At 35.0% G+C, this 20,169-nt stretch overlaps 1 protein-coding gene across 4 annotated transcripts in view; it reads left to right on the forward strand.

Moving 5' to 3' along the window:
* Positions 1-20,169, forward strand: part of LOC139965585 (secretagogin-like) — a 113,349-nt gene that overhangs the window by 54,585 nt on the left and 38,595 nt on the right. For 2 of the 4 annotated variants that reach the window (XR_011792288.1, XR_011792289.1), the window contains exon 6: positions 15,480-15,608. Coding sequence is in view for 2 of the 4 variants with exons in the window: in XM_071968111.1 (XP_071824212.1) it covers positions 15,480-15,676 (197 nt within the window). In the remaining 2 variants the exon portion in view is untranslated. Of the gene's footprint in view, positions 1-15,479; positions 15,677-20,169 lie in introns of those variants that run through there. The other 2 variants (XM_071968111.1, XM_071968112.1) reach the window with 1 other exon arrangement.

Consider the following 20,169-nt stretch of genomic DNA (forward strand, 5'->3'; position numbering starts at 1 on the left):
ATTTTGGCATGTGTTATGTTACGGATGAGTTATGTTTTGATGGAAAGAAATCCAGGCTACCTCTGATTATGTTTTTTCTTCTCCATAAGGCTAATTCAAATCCAAAGCCCAACACCCTTGTTTATTTCTAAGTCGTTGTCAGCTTATTGAGCTCCCTGTCTGAATTTAGGGAGAATTTTACTCATCCCTTGTAGACTGCTCTGTTTTTTACATTACAATATGAAGTTTGTAGTTGTACACATCTTTATAGTCTGGTACACACAGTACTGCGTAATAATGTCGAAAAGCTTATATTCAGAATGATAACAGATAATAACCAGTAAAGTTGTATCTTTGTCAATGCTTTAGCCTTGCATTGCCATTTTGTACTTCCCTGGTACCTATTCATATTATTGTCCAGTGCCAAATTCAGCAAACAACAGAATTCCATAGGTTTAATGAACATTTGTTATATGAGAAAGTACGTTTCCGTGTCCAGTCAGTGATTTTGAATTTTTCTATGAACACAGACGAGAAAAACGCACTGGATGCACGTTCGTTCGAAACTTGATCCGACCTTCCTCTGCTTAAGTATTGTTTTTATGCTGAGATCTACAGAATATCCATCGTTACAAAAGAGACTTAAATTATATGACGAACACTATAGAGATTTTGTAAATGTACTTTCGACCGATAAATTATGGAACTTATGTTAAGATACCTAGATCTTATTCAGTTTACCGTCTCGAATGATTACAGTTTCGTGATATGACATATTTCCCTAACAAAATACAGAAAAAACAAATCCCCAGTAGCCTAATGGTTCTTGACAGTGAGAAGATGGGGGATAACTGTTGTCGACAGTTTCTATATTGTATAGGTATCCTACAAAATGAAGGTCTGCAGGCATTGCATGTTTCGCTTAACCAAGAGACCTCGGGGACGTTTATGTCATCTTTCACGGCAAATGGTCTGTCTACTATAATTCAAATCTCGATATCAGACCTTCTGAAGATGTTCGCTTTCAACCTCAACAAGGTCGTCAAAGTATTACCGTTTGTCTTTGGCTTTTACTTGTGACCATGAAGCGTTACATGAGATTGAATTATTCATTCCGCTATATTCCGTCCTCTAACTCAGTAATACAAAAGTGGGTTGCTTTAAGTAAGTCTGCTGATATTTCTGTACGTCAGTAGAAGAATAGCTGAAGGTTACTGTATGTGTATAGACGTCAGCAGGACTATAGTTTATGGCAAAACTAGGGCTCATTTAAAGGTATTACAGTTGTGACTGACAGGTGGCCTAGTATGGAGCATAACATTGTATTTCCATACAATTTCCAGGGCATATACCATGCCCCTCCACAGCCCAACGTGAACAAGGCAGGACCTGAGTTGGAGGGGCATCAACAATGTAAAGAGTGGCATCAACAAGTTATTGAAGGATTCAACACTCGTGTTTTGTAACTTCTTAACACGCGGTGGCACAGATAGGTGGGTGGGTGGGTTAGATAGTCCGCACGGCTGGGGTCGGCGGCACGGTCCACCTGTGGCGGTCTGGTTATGGTCCTTGAACGGGGTCAATTGCTTACAGCATGACGTTAACGAAGAGAGGCGCACTGCATGAGCCATAGACGAAATGATTACCGTAATCATATAATAACAAAATGTTATGTTTAGCTAAATAGCTTTATGAGAACAAATGTATGAAATGACCAACTTAAGTCAATTTCTATCAAATATATCAACAAATATATGGTGTATGATTATTTTGCGGGAGGAGGGGAGGGGGTGGGGATTAATGTAAATTCCTGGCAATAATTTCTTTAATTTACTATAGAACGAGATATTCTCTTCAAAGAGTGCTGGAATAGTTTTAATGAATCCACGTATACGCGTGCTAGGTTCAGATATATACTGCATACGGCAGTTAGGGTCTACAGGCCTATGTAGTGTGGATTGATAAGTGCATTGCAACCTGTAAGCAGTCGCTCTGACGTTATTAAAGCTTGATAATGTTTGTCGATTATGACTCACTCTCGAGAAAATCACAAGCGCGGAACTTGAGCGTGTTTGACTAGCTATTATTAATGAGCTACATTATATTGGCTCATAAAATCTCCAATATATATGTACTCAGAGCCAGACAAGAAAATAACATATATCGCCGCCACTCACTGTTGCGCGGTACTCACTTTGATACTAAATAAAACATGCAAAAATACAAATCTCATAATCTCATAAAGTTGGAAGTACTTGCTTAATATGACAATGTGAATACAAGGCGATGAAATTCAATTTTTATATGTAAGCTGAGTCAGAATATATATTATAATTAGAATAATATTAATATATTACATTATCATAGTGAATCAATAGCGTTTATACTACTACAATATCACAATGATACTTTTGCTTAATGTTGATTGTCCTAAAAAGAATAAATCGCCCAACAATTGAAAAGGGAGGAAAGAACTTATCTACAAATTCGCATTAGATGCATCCACATCAACGTTTAGAGCTTTATGTTATACTATCGCATATGTTATATTACATGCTTTGGGATAAGGCATTGAGGTTTTATCACAGATTGTAGGTTAAAGATTCCCTCAAACCAGAGCGTTCATAGATCATCGGAACCACTCAAAATGTAAACCTGGAGAATTCAGGTAACATGAAAGTCGAGATTCGTGCCCGAAACCTGACGATTTTACAAATCCATCGTTCCAACATTTATAATACGAAAAATAAGCACAAGACTATGTAATTCAGCTTTGCTTTGTTTTACCGGTTCAAGATGTTTTCACGTGAGATTTAAAGATAACATGCACTGGGATGCGACCGTTAGTTAAATACGGTGAGACTTGGCAGGTATATTGGAAGACATGACCTTTTTGATAAAAACAACAACCTTGGATTACAATCAAAAGAAGTCACTTGGTCGCGCTAGGTACTGAGGAAGTGCCGTTTGTCGCATAAGTGGTCATATCGCACCCCTCACCCCATCCTCCCTTCCCGTACAGTATGCTTCCTGTTTCCTACTTTATGCTATGCTATACACATATGCCTACATCTTTATCTTTTCTTATCTAAGTAATTATTGTTCCAGACATTTTCGCAATAGATAAAAAAAAATCAAACCTTATAACTTCTGTTATCTACTCAGAAAGGAAATATACGTTCAGTTATTGTCCACTTTTTAATAATTTCCCCCCTAAATTCCAATGTATCGGGTATCCTTGGTAATATCGAAAGCAAATATTGCATTTAAGTTAGAGTATGCCAGTGAGACATCTTCTAATTTAATTGCGGTTTACAAAGAAACTTATAAATATACGGTTGTTCAAGAATGTCATGTAAAATAAATTGATTTACTTTAAGCGCCTACTTCCAGTCGCTCACCTCAAGTAATGAGTGCATACCTGTCGTGCATGTTAAACTGTTATAACCTAACGCTGTACCGTGACTGTACTATTGATTTATATGGGATGACTTTGTGAATAAAGTAAACACCGATCTCCCATAAGTGGGTTCCGTAACATCTGATGTCAAATTATATATTTTATTACATCTGAAGAAAATTCAAGCTTTTCTTCTATTTACGGTTTTCGGTCGCTCGGAAACAGGAAGGTACAACAGAGCAAATACGAGTTAATAATTATTCGAAGTGTAGCGTTTTGGAAAGATTTCTAGAGAAACTAGATTGTAAACCAGGTGGGCAACATACTATTATTCGCGGGTTTTGCCCGTAATATTTAAGAGAAAAATGACATTATTTTCATGTGTACTTAAAAGGTTCGTAGTCCTTTTTCATGTCAAGCTACTGTAATTATTTCAAGTTCATTTACTTTGATTAAAATAATGTAACCACACCAGATGATGAAAGCAGAATATGGAAACAGATGCAAAAACAGAAAGCAGATTATGAGACTAAAACTCTGCACCTTCATGATTGCACTTTCCGCTTAGATATGCAATACACAGTTTGCACTGTAGTGGTTTGTCCAATCAGAAATGTCTAAGTAACATTTACCTGTTTCTATTGACGTCAACGTTAACGTTCGCGCAAAATGAAACTTTCTGTACTTAAATGTGTTTCGATTTGCGGCCTCCCTGACTGATTTTGCTTTAGTTTTAATCCGTCATTTTTAAGGAAGTGCTTCCTGCACTCAGAAATACCTAAATAACATTTCCCTGCTAGAATGATATGAAATATAATAAAAAAGGAATATGAATTGATGTTAACGTTAATGTTCTAGCAGAGTGGAACTTTCTTTACTGAAATATCTTTCGCTTTGAGGCCTCTTGACTGCTTTGACTTTAGGCTTAATGCGTCATATAAAAGGGCCCTTTTCTCCTTCTATGAGTCTTAAAATTTGTCTTGTGCAAATGTTATAGATCAATTTCATTGACAATTTTGGCTAAAAAGTAATTGATGAGTTAAGATTTGGGGGTTCCATACTCTTTATGATGATGTTGTTTCCAAAATAATTACAAGATTTCTGACCCTATGAAGCTAATGATAATGGCGATAACTTACACTTTGTTTGTCATTCTCAGTAAGCAAGCATGTTGTATTTGCCAAGAATTATGTCTTGCTCTTACTCTTAATGAGGTTCTATATACTAGTATGTTAAGAGTTTATCGTAGCGTACATGTTATCAGTTTTGAACGATTGTATGTACGTCAACTATTTCATGTGACGTCATAGCGGTGGTGGAACAAGTCACCGATCATATTGTATATTGCATCGCAATACTTTATAGTACTCGAGTCCGTAATCGTAATTAGGTACATTTTTCTGTACTGGTACTCAAGTGTTTGTACTCGAATTTGGAACATTGCCCTTACATTACAAGTACTGAGTTAATTTAAGACACATCCCTATTATCTGTTACTTTTATTTTAAGCTCTTCATTTCTGAAATGGAAACAAAAGTCACTCATTTTACGCATGAGAGCATCTACGTGAAATAAATTTCGATTTATTGCTATTGTTCAGGGCAAATCAAAAGTTAGTCGACTTATACCCAATATATAAGAAACAGATCAATGAGTTCATGCATAAACTAACAACAAGTGTCTAAATACTCCTTTCTGAATTATTATAATATTGGACTCATTCAGAAAAGAGTAAAATTCGTAAGCGTTTGAATTGACACTGAATTCCCTCCAAATAGCAATGACTAAACTCACGTTGTACCAAAATTCCTATCCGCTCTTTCAATATGCTCCATCTGTTATTATTCTTTACAAATAAAGATGACGTGTTATTAAGTCAATACTGCGATATTTTGGGACACGGTCATTTGTCATTAGCTTAACCAGTATGCTTCGATCGTATTGAATCTTACAATATAGTAAATAACGAGTTATCGATCATGGCTCGCGTTAATTATCTTTTTCGAGGCGCAACAGTGGTTGCAGAAGGGACTACTAACTAACTGCGTGTTCAAATACACATTTTTATACCATTGACACTTTCCTCATAGTACAAATTTACGAAGCTATATACAAGGAAGTGACCAACCGTCGATTAATTGGTAAAACAGACTACCATTTTCAGTCTGTTGGTTTTTGCTTAAGATTACAACCCAAAAGTGCGCATAGTCCGTGTCACAACGTTCCAATCCATTGATCATGCAGAGTGACGAAATTGGAGGAGAAACACACAATCATGCGGTAATAAGTACACTAGAGGATACATTTATTTAGTTCTATGGATCATATGGAGAATTTGAAAGATCAAAGTCTGTTCAACCCCCATTAAAACACACATCCGACGATTTTTGAAGTTATCATTAACAATTGCATGCAATTAATTGTGTAAAGGAGTGAAGTAATTCAAAAGGAAATATCGGCTGGTGGTACCAGAATTGCCTAGTTCACTTTGTTACTGCCAATTAGAGAAACTTTAATGTACAAATAGACAGCTTCAAACATTGACTAATTTATTACTTAATAGATTGTGTAAATGTTTTACACGCTTGTGACCACTCCAGCACGTCTAACAATATTATTGCTTACGAGTATATACATAGGCCCCTTTTCATATATTAATTTACAAATACGCCAGACTGTAAAAACATGCAGAGTATAGAAAATAGAATTGAAATATGAAGTTGACGTCTAAAATATTCAAGTAGTATGCATCATTCAAGCCTGTTTATCTTCTGGTGATGTGAGTCATCCTAAAACCCGTCGCCTGTTACTCTGTAATATACATATAGCACGACATATGGCTAAGATAATGTGATTTTAATAACAAAACCTTGTTGTCTATATGAGCTGAGTGTACTGCGTACCGGTATCTCGTACTCGTACCACTCATAACTGGAGCGTGCGTTACGCAAGAATCAAAGGGCCATCCGTGTAATCTTCTTGCACGAAGGTATGTCTGGCTCCACATACTGATTAAGTCTGTTATTCTTGTTTTTCAACGGTAATCGTACTTTAATGAAGCAGACAAGACAGTGGTTTGAGACTGCACAACTGACTAGTGCGAAGAGCACATAGAGAAAGCAACAATTCATGTGATTTGTCTATTACTAAATTTGAAAAATCACCATGGCAATAGTTTTGTCTGGCTCTCTACAAACAAATTAGAGGATTGTAAAGATCTGCTGAAAAATAGCCCGACAGAACAGGTTAATATGGTAGTTTTGGTCGGTATTGAGACCGTGTTTATCAAATGATTTTGATAATGACTGTAATTGCATGCAAACTGAGGTAAATATATACATTTATATATATCATTCGGTTTCGGTTCGGCGAACAGAATTAATCATATTTATTTGTAGTTAACAATGGAAAATCTCAGTATTTCAGTATGAGAAGCAAAAATATTGATGCATATATGATTATTTGATTGCAATGGTATGAAAATCTGCAGTCCCATGCATTGCCTCAAGTGCATACTTCATTGCTTTTCAATGTTATACTTACTTTCTCTCATGATGGTAAAACGGTCGAATCGTGAATGATAATTAACCAACTGGAGTTTAGACGGTTAAAGGAGCAGAGGCATAACAATATACGGTTCGGAAGGTTCATTAAACCTGGGCCTCCAATATTTGCCCCCCCCCACACCCAATATTCAGTGGTCCTTAAGGGTTGGTTCCGACGTTTTAGATAACAAATAACAACTGTCAGTCAAGTACAATATAACCGTACAGAAATGTGTGATTTTTTGGCATTTCATGGCATTTTTGCATTAAAGGTCAACTTGTCGAGAGCAGCTATGAAGTTTGTGCTGGAAGTTCTCACACTTTAACCTGTGCCCCTCAAAAGTGAAACTGCCTCCCATTAATGGATACTGCTTGCTCTGTGATAAAAATGAATATTGGCTCCATTGACATGCGGATTGATTGATAGGATGTACCTAACGTAGTGTGAGATAATGCATCCACATGAGATAGAGTTTATTTGTTTAGATATAACTGGTTGCTAATTGTAACAAACTGTTGAGTGCAAGGCATCTCATCTTCCATATAAATAAAGTTCCACCACTTTCGTCGGTATTATTTGCTTTTTAATCTTCTTCCAGAGCCAATCTTTCCCATCAACTTTAAGTGCTCTTGAAGTTTGATTTGATCAAGCTAAAGGTCATAAAAATAGAAAGTTCGGGCACAGTAAAAAAAAATTATCCTAGTAAAACAATAGCAAAGATAAAACCTAAACGGTGTATTATGAACTCTGGTGTACATCAAGTATCAAACATTGACCTTCGGAAAGAGTCCTAATGAAGATATTTATTTATGTAAGAATTGAAGTAACGAATGCTATCAGGGTAAGGGCATATTGTCAGTCAAAGCTAGTATGGTAACCTTTCCAGGAAACTGTCAAGTAAAGTTATTTCTTAACACAATTTAATACATACATTTGGCTCATTTGAAGTTCGTAGTGATCCCCGTTGATTATTCATGCATTGGCACCAAGGTTAATTACACAAATCCCAGATAAAGGCAACGAATTGTGTGACTAAACTAGAATGCTGCTGATTCTTTCTATTTCGCTCTGCAAACTGCAGATCTTGACTAAAGACTTGTAGTGCGATCGAGTAAACAGGATGCATTAGTACGAATGCAAGTAGAATTTCTCTAGAATTGAGTACGAGAACAGGTACTTAATCGCGAGTAAGATTAATGTATACCATTATAGAATTACACAAAGAAAACCCACAGAGTACGACTACAAATCCAAAAGAATAAACACATACAAACACGGGTACAATCAAACGAGTGCAAATACGGGTTAGTATGCTGCAACATTAGTACGAGAACAGCATCGCTGCGAGTATGCCTAACTGTAGATCTTACGCAAAACGTACTTAAGGGTATACCCTACTTGGTACAGGAAATCAAACCCAGCAGTCAGATTAACGTTATTCAGTGCCCCATATAGTTACACAAAAAAAAATCATAGTAATATTAATCACATATACATGTTAATTCATAATGAGTATTAGATATGAGAAGGAAAAAAAAGTCGCAGTGCCTAATTCATCATCTGATTCCAAGTTTAGTTTGCATTAATCCCAGAAGAGATAATCCCTGACACTCCAAAGTGGCTGCATACAAGTCACAATGTCTCCACAAATGCACAATGGCTCAACACCATGGCTTCTTATGATCTTGGGAAGCGGTTTTGCCGTGTTTCAATATGTCGTTTACTTTAATCGAATTCATGATCATTGCGCGATGGTAATGTAAGTAAAATCCCCGGAATCATAGGTAATGTTTGTCCTGCGTCATCAAACTGACATTTTTCCTGGGATGTACCTATTTTTAATGTTCTTTGAAATTCTATCAAAAAAATAATGATCTAGACCCTGTAAAAGAGTTGTCACCTGGGGCTTGTTGAAAGATACAAATCAGTCGGTTCCCCTATGTTAAGATGCTATTAGTAGTTGGTAAGCTCCGAAAAGAAACGTAATCTCATATGTTTATCTCCAACTAGTGGTGAGATAGATGTTTAATGTATCTTTTAAATCACAAGTTCCACATATATGTCTATATTTTGCTGATTCAAAAGCTGATAAAGCTTAGCTCCGCGTGGGTTGTCATTAGATTTTGTTTTACGTTATACTACGTGACGAAACTATAAAGACAATAATGTCATATTCGTGAAGCCTGCAGTGGTATAAAATTCCTAACAAATGTCATCTATTTGAACAAGACATCAGCAAAGTTTGAAATGAAACAGCCGTTGCAGCATTTCCATTGCATGTGACTCGTGCTCATGCAAGCATATCCGTGGAATAAACAATCATTTGTAAATACTGGATGATTCTTCCTTCGGTTGTTTGCACGGACATGCATAGATGACTACGACACACCTTACAACCTGGAAAGCAATTAAGCTAATGCTGAGAAAAAAGCAATGACTTGATTAGGATATATATGGTTAATAATCAACTGTGCATACATGGTTGCCATTAGGGGGAATGAAGTGTTTAAGGTGTATTGATGTTAAGGTCAGGACTTTTCAAACCGATATGCTAAACCTTCCAAACGTTTCCAACAGAAATGACGTTATCAAAAGGACGAATACTCCAAAACGGTTAAGGAAATGTGTGACAAAGATGGCGAGTTCGCATTGCATAATTCTAAACTCTTTAAACTCAAACCTTTCAGCATGTGGTCTAATAATTTAGCAGTCTTTAGAAATATCGCCATATGTATTCTCGCTATAATAGTACTTAGTGCGGCGGGATACTTCCAAGGTGGCAATATCATGGTCATTGCAACTTGAACATTAATACAAAGAAGTTGGCACCATTGTATACTACCATCTTTAACTCAAAACTGAATAGAAGTTGTAACGTGATCAACACAACACGTCATAAAGTCTAAATTTATTATGTCTATCGTTTTGGCAGCTGTGTCCCTACAGTATAATATTCAGACTAGTTAGATATTTCACTTCAAGGTTGACATAAATGCCCCAAATTTCTTATATATCAATAATAGTAATGAAGGTATTATGACGAACTTTTAAATTTACGTTGTTGATGATGTCTCAAATTTGGAGAAACTACACTTCTATAATTACTATATTATTGCTTCTTTTAAACATGCTCGAAATTCTGTAGATGCCTAAATCAAATATTATTACAATCTTTAATCCAACATAAAGCTAAAACGAAAAGTCTTCTTATATCTGAAACAAAACGTTTCTCAATCATGAAATTTTGTAAAACAAGGACTAAGGTCTTGTAAATTCTGTATGTACTGGTAGTCCTTGGTATTTATTTACAGAACCTCATTTAAACCTCACGTAACCAATCTTATGAAAATCTTGAAATATACAAGGCAAAATGTCTCTGAAACATGGACACGGTATTAAAATGATTACAGACTTCTATTTGTCTTAGGTTACTGCAAAATCAAGTTCTAGTGGCCAATTTCCGCTGAAACAGTCAAGTTTCAAGAACAACAGGGTTCGAATTACGTCTTCTGAAGACTAAACTGAACAAGACGAAGGGTAATGATGTATATTTCGTTAAGTACGACAATCGTATTAATTCTATGAATCTCATAATAAAGTGACTCCACTAAATATTACATCTATTCAATTCCAATTTGGGTACTTTTCAATTTCGCTTATAAATTATTCAGATACTGCAAAAATACGATAGGCCTCAAACTTAAATCTTTCGCTGTCTCTATTCATTCTGCAACAGTTAATGGTATTCTGTTACTGCGTTATAAACAATAACTTGTCAGTAATACCTTTTGCAGTAAATATCATATACAAGATGAAACATTTTCCAATTCTATAAAACCTGTCAAAACTCGACATAACTTTCTTGATCACTTCTTCTCCCAGCGTTCAAGTTTATGTCAATCTATAAAAAGTTTAGTTAAAAGTGAAAGTCATAACTCTTTTACATTTTAATTGACATGCACTGACGTTTAGTATGTTGAAAGTTTCGGAAAATGTCTCAAGTCTCGTTTTTACTGAGCAAAACGTCTTTTCCGCAAATTAAAAACTGTAATTATTTGATATATTATCACTAAAGAGCCAACATCAGATGTAGCTGCATTGTTGCAAAAACGAAAATTGAAGACACTATGTTGTCGGCGGCGTTTAAATGAGCAATTGTCAGATAAATTAACACAAACTTTCTACGTTAGAGATTGTACAGCTTTTAAAGGAATCATCTCATTGCCTATTTTGCAAATTTAACTTCGTAGTGTTCTTTTAACTTTCTGGATGGCCGATGTTATCATTGTTAGCCTTTAATGGAAGAATTAGAAATACTCCTGATATAACAGTGTGACGTGCTTGTTTTATGTTTTTGTGTCTAAACTAAATAGCTCAATCATCGATTGACAATGGCCACAAACCTTGAGACTTTGTATAATACAATGATTATATTTTCATTATTTGAGTTGGATTACAATTTCCTATTCTAATTTTGAAGTCATAAATGTATTAAATATCAATCGTTAGTTCTTTCTGATCTCTCGTTAGTAAACTTTATATTTCTTGTAGAGACAGTTTGTCTCATTTGAAAGTACATGCAGCTGCATATTTCAAGGTATGCGCACTATCACACTACTGTCCTTCACACATGATTACATGTTTTCCTTCACTGACAATGACTCTGCTAAGAGATCACTTCGATCTTACAAAGTTTGTTGTTTAGGAAAACCAGACAGAACTCACAAAAAAAACTGTAGAGATCGTGTGTTAACTAGATTATTTAACGATGCAAAGATGGCGATAAAAAGAAATTAAATGCACTGTCATTACTATGAAATCATTCATGGTCGTTTGATGGTATGGTAACAATTCTGTTATGTGACCAATATTGTCTTGAACATTATAATAATTTAATATTCTTATTTTGTAAACAATCGGAACGTTATAATTATAGGATGGGAATAAAAGTAAAAATTAAACAACAGTAAAATAAAAAAAGGTAAACAATACCCATCTCGCGACAAGTTTCCATATGAAGGTGTGAAAGACTGCAAAAACTAACATATATATATGAATCAAATGCTGTCATGATAATAACATTGATAAAACTTAAATAAATATTCATTACGTACATTATATCCTTATTGATGTAAATTATGCTGCAATGTCCTTTGACTGAATCTGTATTTTGCTTTACACCCTTTCATTATTTCGTTAAACTAACATTAAAACGTGATCTACAACGTTTTGGGAGAATCGCTCTTTCTATAAATGAAACCACTCGTAAAAACCCCTCCTTAATTTCGTGAAGAAGCATGATTGAATTCGTACAATGTTACAATTGTTTTCTTTAATGCACTTGCAAATATAATTGCCGAATAGCATTTGTTACTTTAATAATATAGAATTTATATTTCATTTCAAAGCATGGAGCTATAGCTCCATGGTCAAAGCAAGCACCCCAAGGTTCGGGTTTCACAATCATTCGTTGACAACTATGGATGATAAAATACACTTTACACATTAATTCCCTTCGCCCCTTCAGGTTTCACATGCAGTAAGTCACTTTGTTAAGTTTGTAATTGAAACCTTCGAAGCTCAAGAGTGTGTAAAGTCATTGTCTGACATGTTGACATATAATTCTATATCGAAGCCATAAAGTTTTACTTCGTCTTTCTATCTTTTGAAACATTAAAAGTGCCACGAGGATCATCTGGTTATTTCTGATTCATATGAGTATGTTTTATCACGCAGAGTCCCAGAAGACCAAGTATCACATTGCATTAATAGAGACATGCTTGGCCTGTTTCTGTCGCCTTATTCAATTCAACATTAACATTAAAAAATGAAAAAACTTGTTGAGAGTGATCTCAGATGTTTTCCTGTCAATACGAAGAATGTGAAACGGAATACGGAAATTGCTATCTATGGATTAAATCGACGACAACGAAAGTCAATCCTATAGATTAAAAGTAATGCTTGGCAGTTCTCCTGCTCTTCTTGTCTTTAAAAATATGAGCAAATAAGTAAAGAGTTTACAAATGAAAGAATCGTAAAAATCAGAACATTAGATCAGTCATGAGATGTATATCGGGTTACGAAGTAATCTATGGATTACATGGAGCCGGACAGAAGCAATTTTTGTGCATTAACAGAAATCTTCGACAAATTAACTTCTCAATGAAAGAATTGTAGAATCCAAAAATGTATAAACATGTGACGTATCAGAGGAACGAAGAAATTTAAGGATTAAATAGAAGTCAAACAGCAGACATTTTGCGCATTAACAGCAGTCTATGGCAAATTGCTTTGCTTTTCCTGTCGTACAAATTAAATGAGGAAATAAGGACGAAGTTACAAATTAAAGAATGTTAGAATCAGAAATGTAATATACACAGAACGCACAGGCCTACGAAGGATTTCCCCATCGAAGTTATTTGGCACCGTTTAAACTAGGGAAAGTGCCTCTGTCCACGTGCAAATGTCGGGGGTTCAAGTAGCAAAAATATCTCACTCAACAAATGCATCACCCAGTCATATATACTGTTTGGCTTTTAATTCAAATTATTGATACGAGTTTACTTTCTTATTTCGTCGACTGTACTCAGTTATCATTTGCCATCTGTATATCCGTGTATGTTTTGAAGGGTTTCGCAGTGATTGAAAGAAGTCGTGTGACCACTGTGCAGAACTTAAAATCAATTTGAATGTCCCCCACTCCCGCTCACCACCCATCTAAACCTTAATGGCTTTTTCATGTGAAACTATGTGTCCATCTTAAATGTACCTGGGGATATTATCTTCCCTTTAGGTGTCCACTAATTAGAAGCATCTCACTTGTCCATTTGAGTCGATATTCCTTTTCCTTTACTTGTTACAACATGTCATCAACGTATGCAACTACTCTCGCGGAAGAGTGTTACGAATTAGTGTTTTATAGCATGCCATAAAGTGATCATTTAGTTGGGTCAAATTATCGGTGGATCAAAGAAAGTAATTTGCTCTCACGTTATAGTTTTATTTTCAATCTGTACATGTATATGACAGTATCAAAGTAATGTTAAATATGGTATCTTTACATCAAACAGGTTGTACTTGCAAAGGGGAAACAGGTTGGCACTTGGCATCGCAATCCATAAAGGCTCACCTAAATGACAGAAAGATTTGTTGATAAAAGGTTTCTCTTTCTACATTGTCAAGATTCTTTTGATATTAAAATATCTACATGCCAATTCCGTTACAATTTCGAATAAGGTATGATACTCACAGCATCGTCAGCGTCGTACGATTCAAGTCTCGATGTAAAGGTCCAGACTAGGTTTGAGATTGTTAGTTCAAATTTGTTTGGTTTGCGTGCCCAGGTTCTATCTTGTGTACCTCTTCTAGGGCTTGAGTCAAGTACAATAGAGAACTTAAAAAGTTGAACAGGAAGCTTGCTAAAATCAAACGAGAGTTAAACTACCTGTTATACCATCATTGGTTATAGCAGACGTTTGTGTCGCGTCTCGTAGTTCAAGAGTCATTGAGTCATATTTTTGCTCTCTGTGACATTCTCATCAATCCTCGTGTTATTCTGGTACGATCTGTCATGTGCACGACAAGTAAATAACATAAACGCGTGCAAACCATGTTTGCACATCATCTCTGAGTGTATTGAATGATGTTAATTATCATGCAATTAGGGTAATACATACAACGAACTGTGATGGATTGGGTTTTTAATTTACTAATTCCTTCTCGCCTTACTTAATTGTTGGATCTGATGTTCAACTTACTTGCACTCTTAATGATGTTCTTTACATGTCTGTTTCCCCGTACGCGCCACAAAGAAGGTGGTACTACATATGCCGTGTTTTGTTGGAAGATGAATCGGCAACAAAATCCGGTTGAAATTTGCCCTAATATCTACTTCCAGACTTATAACAAATATTCAATTAGTACTTAACGGAATTGCTAGCTGACAATGCCACGCCAGTGTTAATTTCAATGCTAAATTGAAAAGGTTTACTTCATTTGTCGATAAAACACGAGAATTTGTCTTGCCGTCTACGTGACAGTACATTGAGTAGCAAGGATTTGCAACCAAATATCGGTCCCTAGTTACAAAACGTATATCATCACAACTATTTTGAATAATTTATCTCTTCATCTTCGACAGATGTCGTAAGAAAAGACCATTTAATAAATCTTTATTTGTCTTGAAAAACACCTATGCGGTATGTCACTATACATAGACACTGAAGTAGTGCCTCAACCGTTGCTATGAAGCAGAGTCATTGTGGTTAAAATACGTCAAAAATGTCTTCTAAAGACTGCGTGAAAGAAATCAACGACCCCCTTCCCCAATATATATATATTATATATATATATATATATATATATATATATATATATATATATATATATATATATATATATATATATATTATAGAAACATACATCAGTGTAAGTGAACTTCGTTTGTCGTTAATCTTATACAGTCTTTTACTTATTGTTTTTTAATCTGATGTGACCCACATTGAACCTCGAGGGATATTTTACTTTCATTTTGTATTTCTATCTTCTCTCACAGCGTTTATCGGATTATCGAGAGCATTTTGGTACAGTTGGCTGAACCGGTCATATCAATCATGTCATCTAAGCATCGACAAGCTCACACCAAGAGCCAGAAGAAGAGAAAGTTTTCGAACTTCTTGGCGAAGTATGAGAGCATTGGAAAGTTAACATGTGATAACTTTGCCAAAATATGGGAGCATTATGACTCTAACAGTAAGTATTAATAGTCGGTACATGTTTAAAAGATAGCCACCAAAAGTATGTTTATGGTAATACAATTACTTTGCAATAAATGCCCTATTACTGTACTATGGCATAGAAGTGTAGTACGCAGATTTAGTGCGTATGGTGTTACCAGTAGATCGGAGAGATAATAGGGCTGAAAATAAAGATGAGGACTCATCATTATTCCATTTTTACGGACTTATGAATATAGTTCAATTCATGTTTCCTTTCCTTAAGAGGTGATATCCACAGGCTCTAGAGCAGCCAACATTTGATTATTGATATAAAGTTAGGAATCACTGACCGATCAAATAACGGTATTCGTATCGGAGTCAATAATCTGACAAAGTATTTATATAAGTTATAGAAGTGGAATGAACTGCCCACTTTTACCCACAAAACTGAAGTTAATGACTTAAGCTGAAGGCCAGTCTCGGAAATGATTTTCCAATGTTGTCCTCACTTAGTACTTAGGTGACCTTTTCGACACCCTTTTTCTTGAGTGCTAATAGCATATCTACACCTGTGACTAATATCTTTGAACACACGATTGAGGTGATTTCTGATTCGCAGGTCGTTCTTGTAGCAGCCTATATTATTATATAGATATATTTGCATGATAAATAATTCATCTCGATTGGTGAGTTGATGGAATGATGGATATTTATCAAAGGTATTAGCAACATGATTTTTTAAAATCTTTGTTCGTGCATGGATTAAGGATTGGATATCTGTTAATACTTACTAAAAACCGGCATATTGACGCCTCTCTAATTTGAAATATCTTCGATCAGTAAAAAGAAAACACGCATTCTCGAAGTTAAGGCGTTCTACCAAATTTCACACTTTCAGTGCGAGTACAATGTCCTGCGTACAAGTACAAGCTGTATACTGATAAGTACGAGTATAAGTGTACAACGCCATGAGCTACGAGTACATGAGTTTTATGTGCGTTGAGTACTGACTTGAATTACTTATACCAATATATAACGCAGATACTGACGGCGACCTCATTTCACTGGAATCGAAGACCCGGAAATGTTCAAGTAGGACTGAAAATAGTTAACTTTCAGGTTCGATAACCTATATTTGGACAGTAACAGTTTATAACGCTTTAAATATCTCAAGATGGCTAAGATCTTAGGTTACGTTACCCCGTTCCAGTTCGGCCATAATTTAGTACAAATAACTAGTTTTCATATGTCAAAGCAAATATCACTGTTTGATGTGAATGAGATCCTACAAAGGAAGAAGCTAGTTTATAGTTTCATCTATTTGCATTCGAGATTCATATGGCAGTGATCGCTCATTCTCATAAATTCTTCAAACATATCTAAATCATTAAATCTGTTGTGATTGCCTGTGAATGTCAAGTAGTTTAATAAATGTCGTTTATTGCACGATACCATTGGAAAGTGCACGTAATCATGCATTTTATGTCATAAGTACATTACTTTGAAAGGTCAGTGCGCAATAATTTGATGAAAAGTTAATGAGAAAAGCTCCAAAATCTCATTTTCTGTTGGCATTCATCCTAAAAATGTTAAGTCATTATCAAATATAGGCCAAGGGCACAAACATGTCCGTTATGGCTAGAAATAATTGAAACTATTTCCTGCATATTTTGGTGTAAAATAGTCCGCATGTGTGGCAAATACATTGAAGGTGAGATGTGATATCGATACGAGTACGAGTATATACAGGTGTACTTTATAGGTATGTATGATTAATATATATGTGTTTTATGAGTATGGTAAGTACTTTATAGTACAATAAGTACTTTGTGAGTATGATTAGTATGATAAGCATTTGATGAGTATGATAACTATGATAAGTACTTTATGAGTATGACATGTACTTTGTAAGTATGATGAATATCAGAAGGAATAATGTCTATGATGTACTTTACTATAACATGATGATCATGATGTATGATAACTGCCTACATTGTGAGTATGATGAGTATGATAACTAAGTTGTGAGTATGATTTACTGTGTAGTATGATGGGTTTCATAAGGAATTATGTCTATGATGTACTTTACTATAACATGATGCGCATGATGTATGATAACTACGTTGTGAGTATGATATACTTTGTGAGTATGAAGAGTATGGTTTTCTTTATAAGTATAGTGAATGTGATAACTATGTTATGAGTATAGAGAATATGACAAGTACGTTATGGGTATGATTTACAGTGTGAGTTTGATGGGTTGAGTACGTACTTCATGAATTTGATGATTGTAATCAGTACTTTCGGAGTATAATGAATATAATAAATAATTCATGAGTTTGATGATTATGATATTCACTTCATGAGTATTAGGCACTTTGTGAGTATGATGAGTATTGTAAGAACGTCATGAGTTTGATGAGTATTATCAGTATGTTTTTGAGTAGATTACTGATCAATTTTATTATTATAATATAAAGCTAGAATATGTTAAATGTGTTCAGTTAAATTAATTGCATAAGATCTCTAAAGAATAGGTTTATTTTACTTCAATTTGAGTTCGGTATGTAAGACTACACAAGGAGGAGAAGAAAGGCGTATTACATTGATACAATACCTTATAGTTGTAATAACAGTGTGGAAAATGATAATGATAACATACAACATCTCTGAAAAGACTAAAGGCGACTTTGAGTGGCATCTCCCTAGGTAGGATAATTAATAACTTCATAACTGCAAAGAAGAGTCTAAAACTCATGTTTTGACTTACAGTAAATGACTTCCGCTATATGTAGAATGATATTTATTTCTGGCAGCCATGATAAATGTATTCAGTCATAGTTATGTGTTTATACATGTATAGTTAACACTATCAGAATTTACATTTGGCTCTTGCTTCCCCTTCCCCTCCCTTCGTCTATCTCTCCACGTAGTCGCGTTTCAAAGTTACCTCTTCGATCACACATATTACCGACCATGATGTTTTAATGTTTATCACATTAGATGCAAATTATCCTTCATGCAGAAATTGTTAGTCATTTTAAGAAAAAGTGCTTTCCTTTCACGTTGCATAAATAAAAGTATTCAACACTGAAAAATTTGAATTTTTGTCAACTGCAAAACATTCTGATCACTGTTCAGTTCCATAATTGAATTATACCTTTCTTTGGAACATCTCGTGAAGAAACAAATCAAAGGGGAAAAAATCAAAATTTTAGATACACTTTCTTCAGGGTTAAGTTTTTTTGTTGCTAATGGATACAACTTGAGGATATAACTTTTTGCTAATGGGTACAACCGAGGTCGACTTTGCTAAAACGCGTCCGTGGGTGGATTTTAGGGGCATTATAATATTCTGACCGGGATGAAAGATATTGTTCGTACTATAGCAGACTAACCATTTATGTTACCCCTAACAAATGTACACAATTCTTAAAGACAACCGATCAATCCACGTTAATCAAGAAATTTGCCAACCACTTCTAAAAGTGAGATCGATAAACTTGAGAACTGAAATAAGTTGTTAGATATCCTTCCAACTAACACGTCCACAGGAAGACTTATCTAGAAGATTCGTTCCTTTTTAGTTTATGAATTATCAATTAGGAGAATAGGCAGAAGAGATAATTCTGTAATTAATTTAAGAAAAAATACTGCAGATGTCAGACTTCGTGTATATTAACATATATATATATATATGATGTATATATATATATATATATATATACATCATATATATATATATATATATATCATATATATGTATATCATGACAACCTATCTTTCTATATATATATATATATATATATATATTTATATCGTATATGTACTGCATATATCTATATATGTGTGTGTGTACCGTACAAATGTATGCACCGTATATATAAATTATTCGTCTTTAAATTATAGTGAAAATATCACGAGACGAATGTTAGTTCGTAGAACACTAAAGTATTCGTCAACAGAATAATTAGCTGAAAACATCCTCAGCTGCAATTGGGGCCTCTACGCCAACGCTTTCACTTTAGAATAAAGGAAACGGTCTAAACCTTCAGATGGAATAAAATACCAGGTACGCATTGACAACTTGATGTATTTAGTCTTTGTCAACACTGTTATATTACCTATAGACTATAGAATGGCTTATCGTGACTATATTCCTGACATGAGAGACATAGATAGATAGATAGATAGATAGATAGATAGATGGATGAATGGATGGATGGATGGATGGATGGATGGATGGATGGATGGATGGATGGATGGATGGATGGATGGATGGATGGATGGATGGATGGATGGATGGATGGATGGATGGATGGATGGATGGATGGATGGATGGATGGATGGATGGATGGATGGATGGATGGATGGATGGATGGATGGATGGATGGATGGATGGATGGATGGATGGATGGATGGATGGATGGATGGATGGATGGATGGATGGATGGATGGATGGATGGATGGATGGATGGATGGATGGATGGATGGATGGATGGATGGATGGATGGATGGATGGATGGA

Source organism: Apostichopus japonicus, chromosome 3 (genome assembly GCF_037975245.1).
Source record: "Apostichopus japonicus isolate 1M-3 chromosome 3, ASM3797524v1, whole genome shotgun sequence".
Classification (NCBI taxonomy): Eukaryota; Metazoa; Echinodermata; class Holothuroidea; order Aspidochirotida; family Stichopodidae; genus Apostichopus; species Apostichopus japonicus.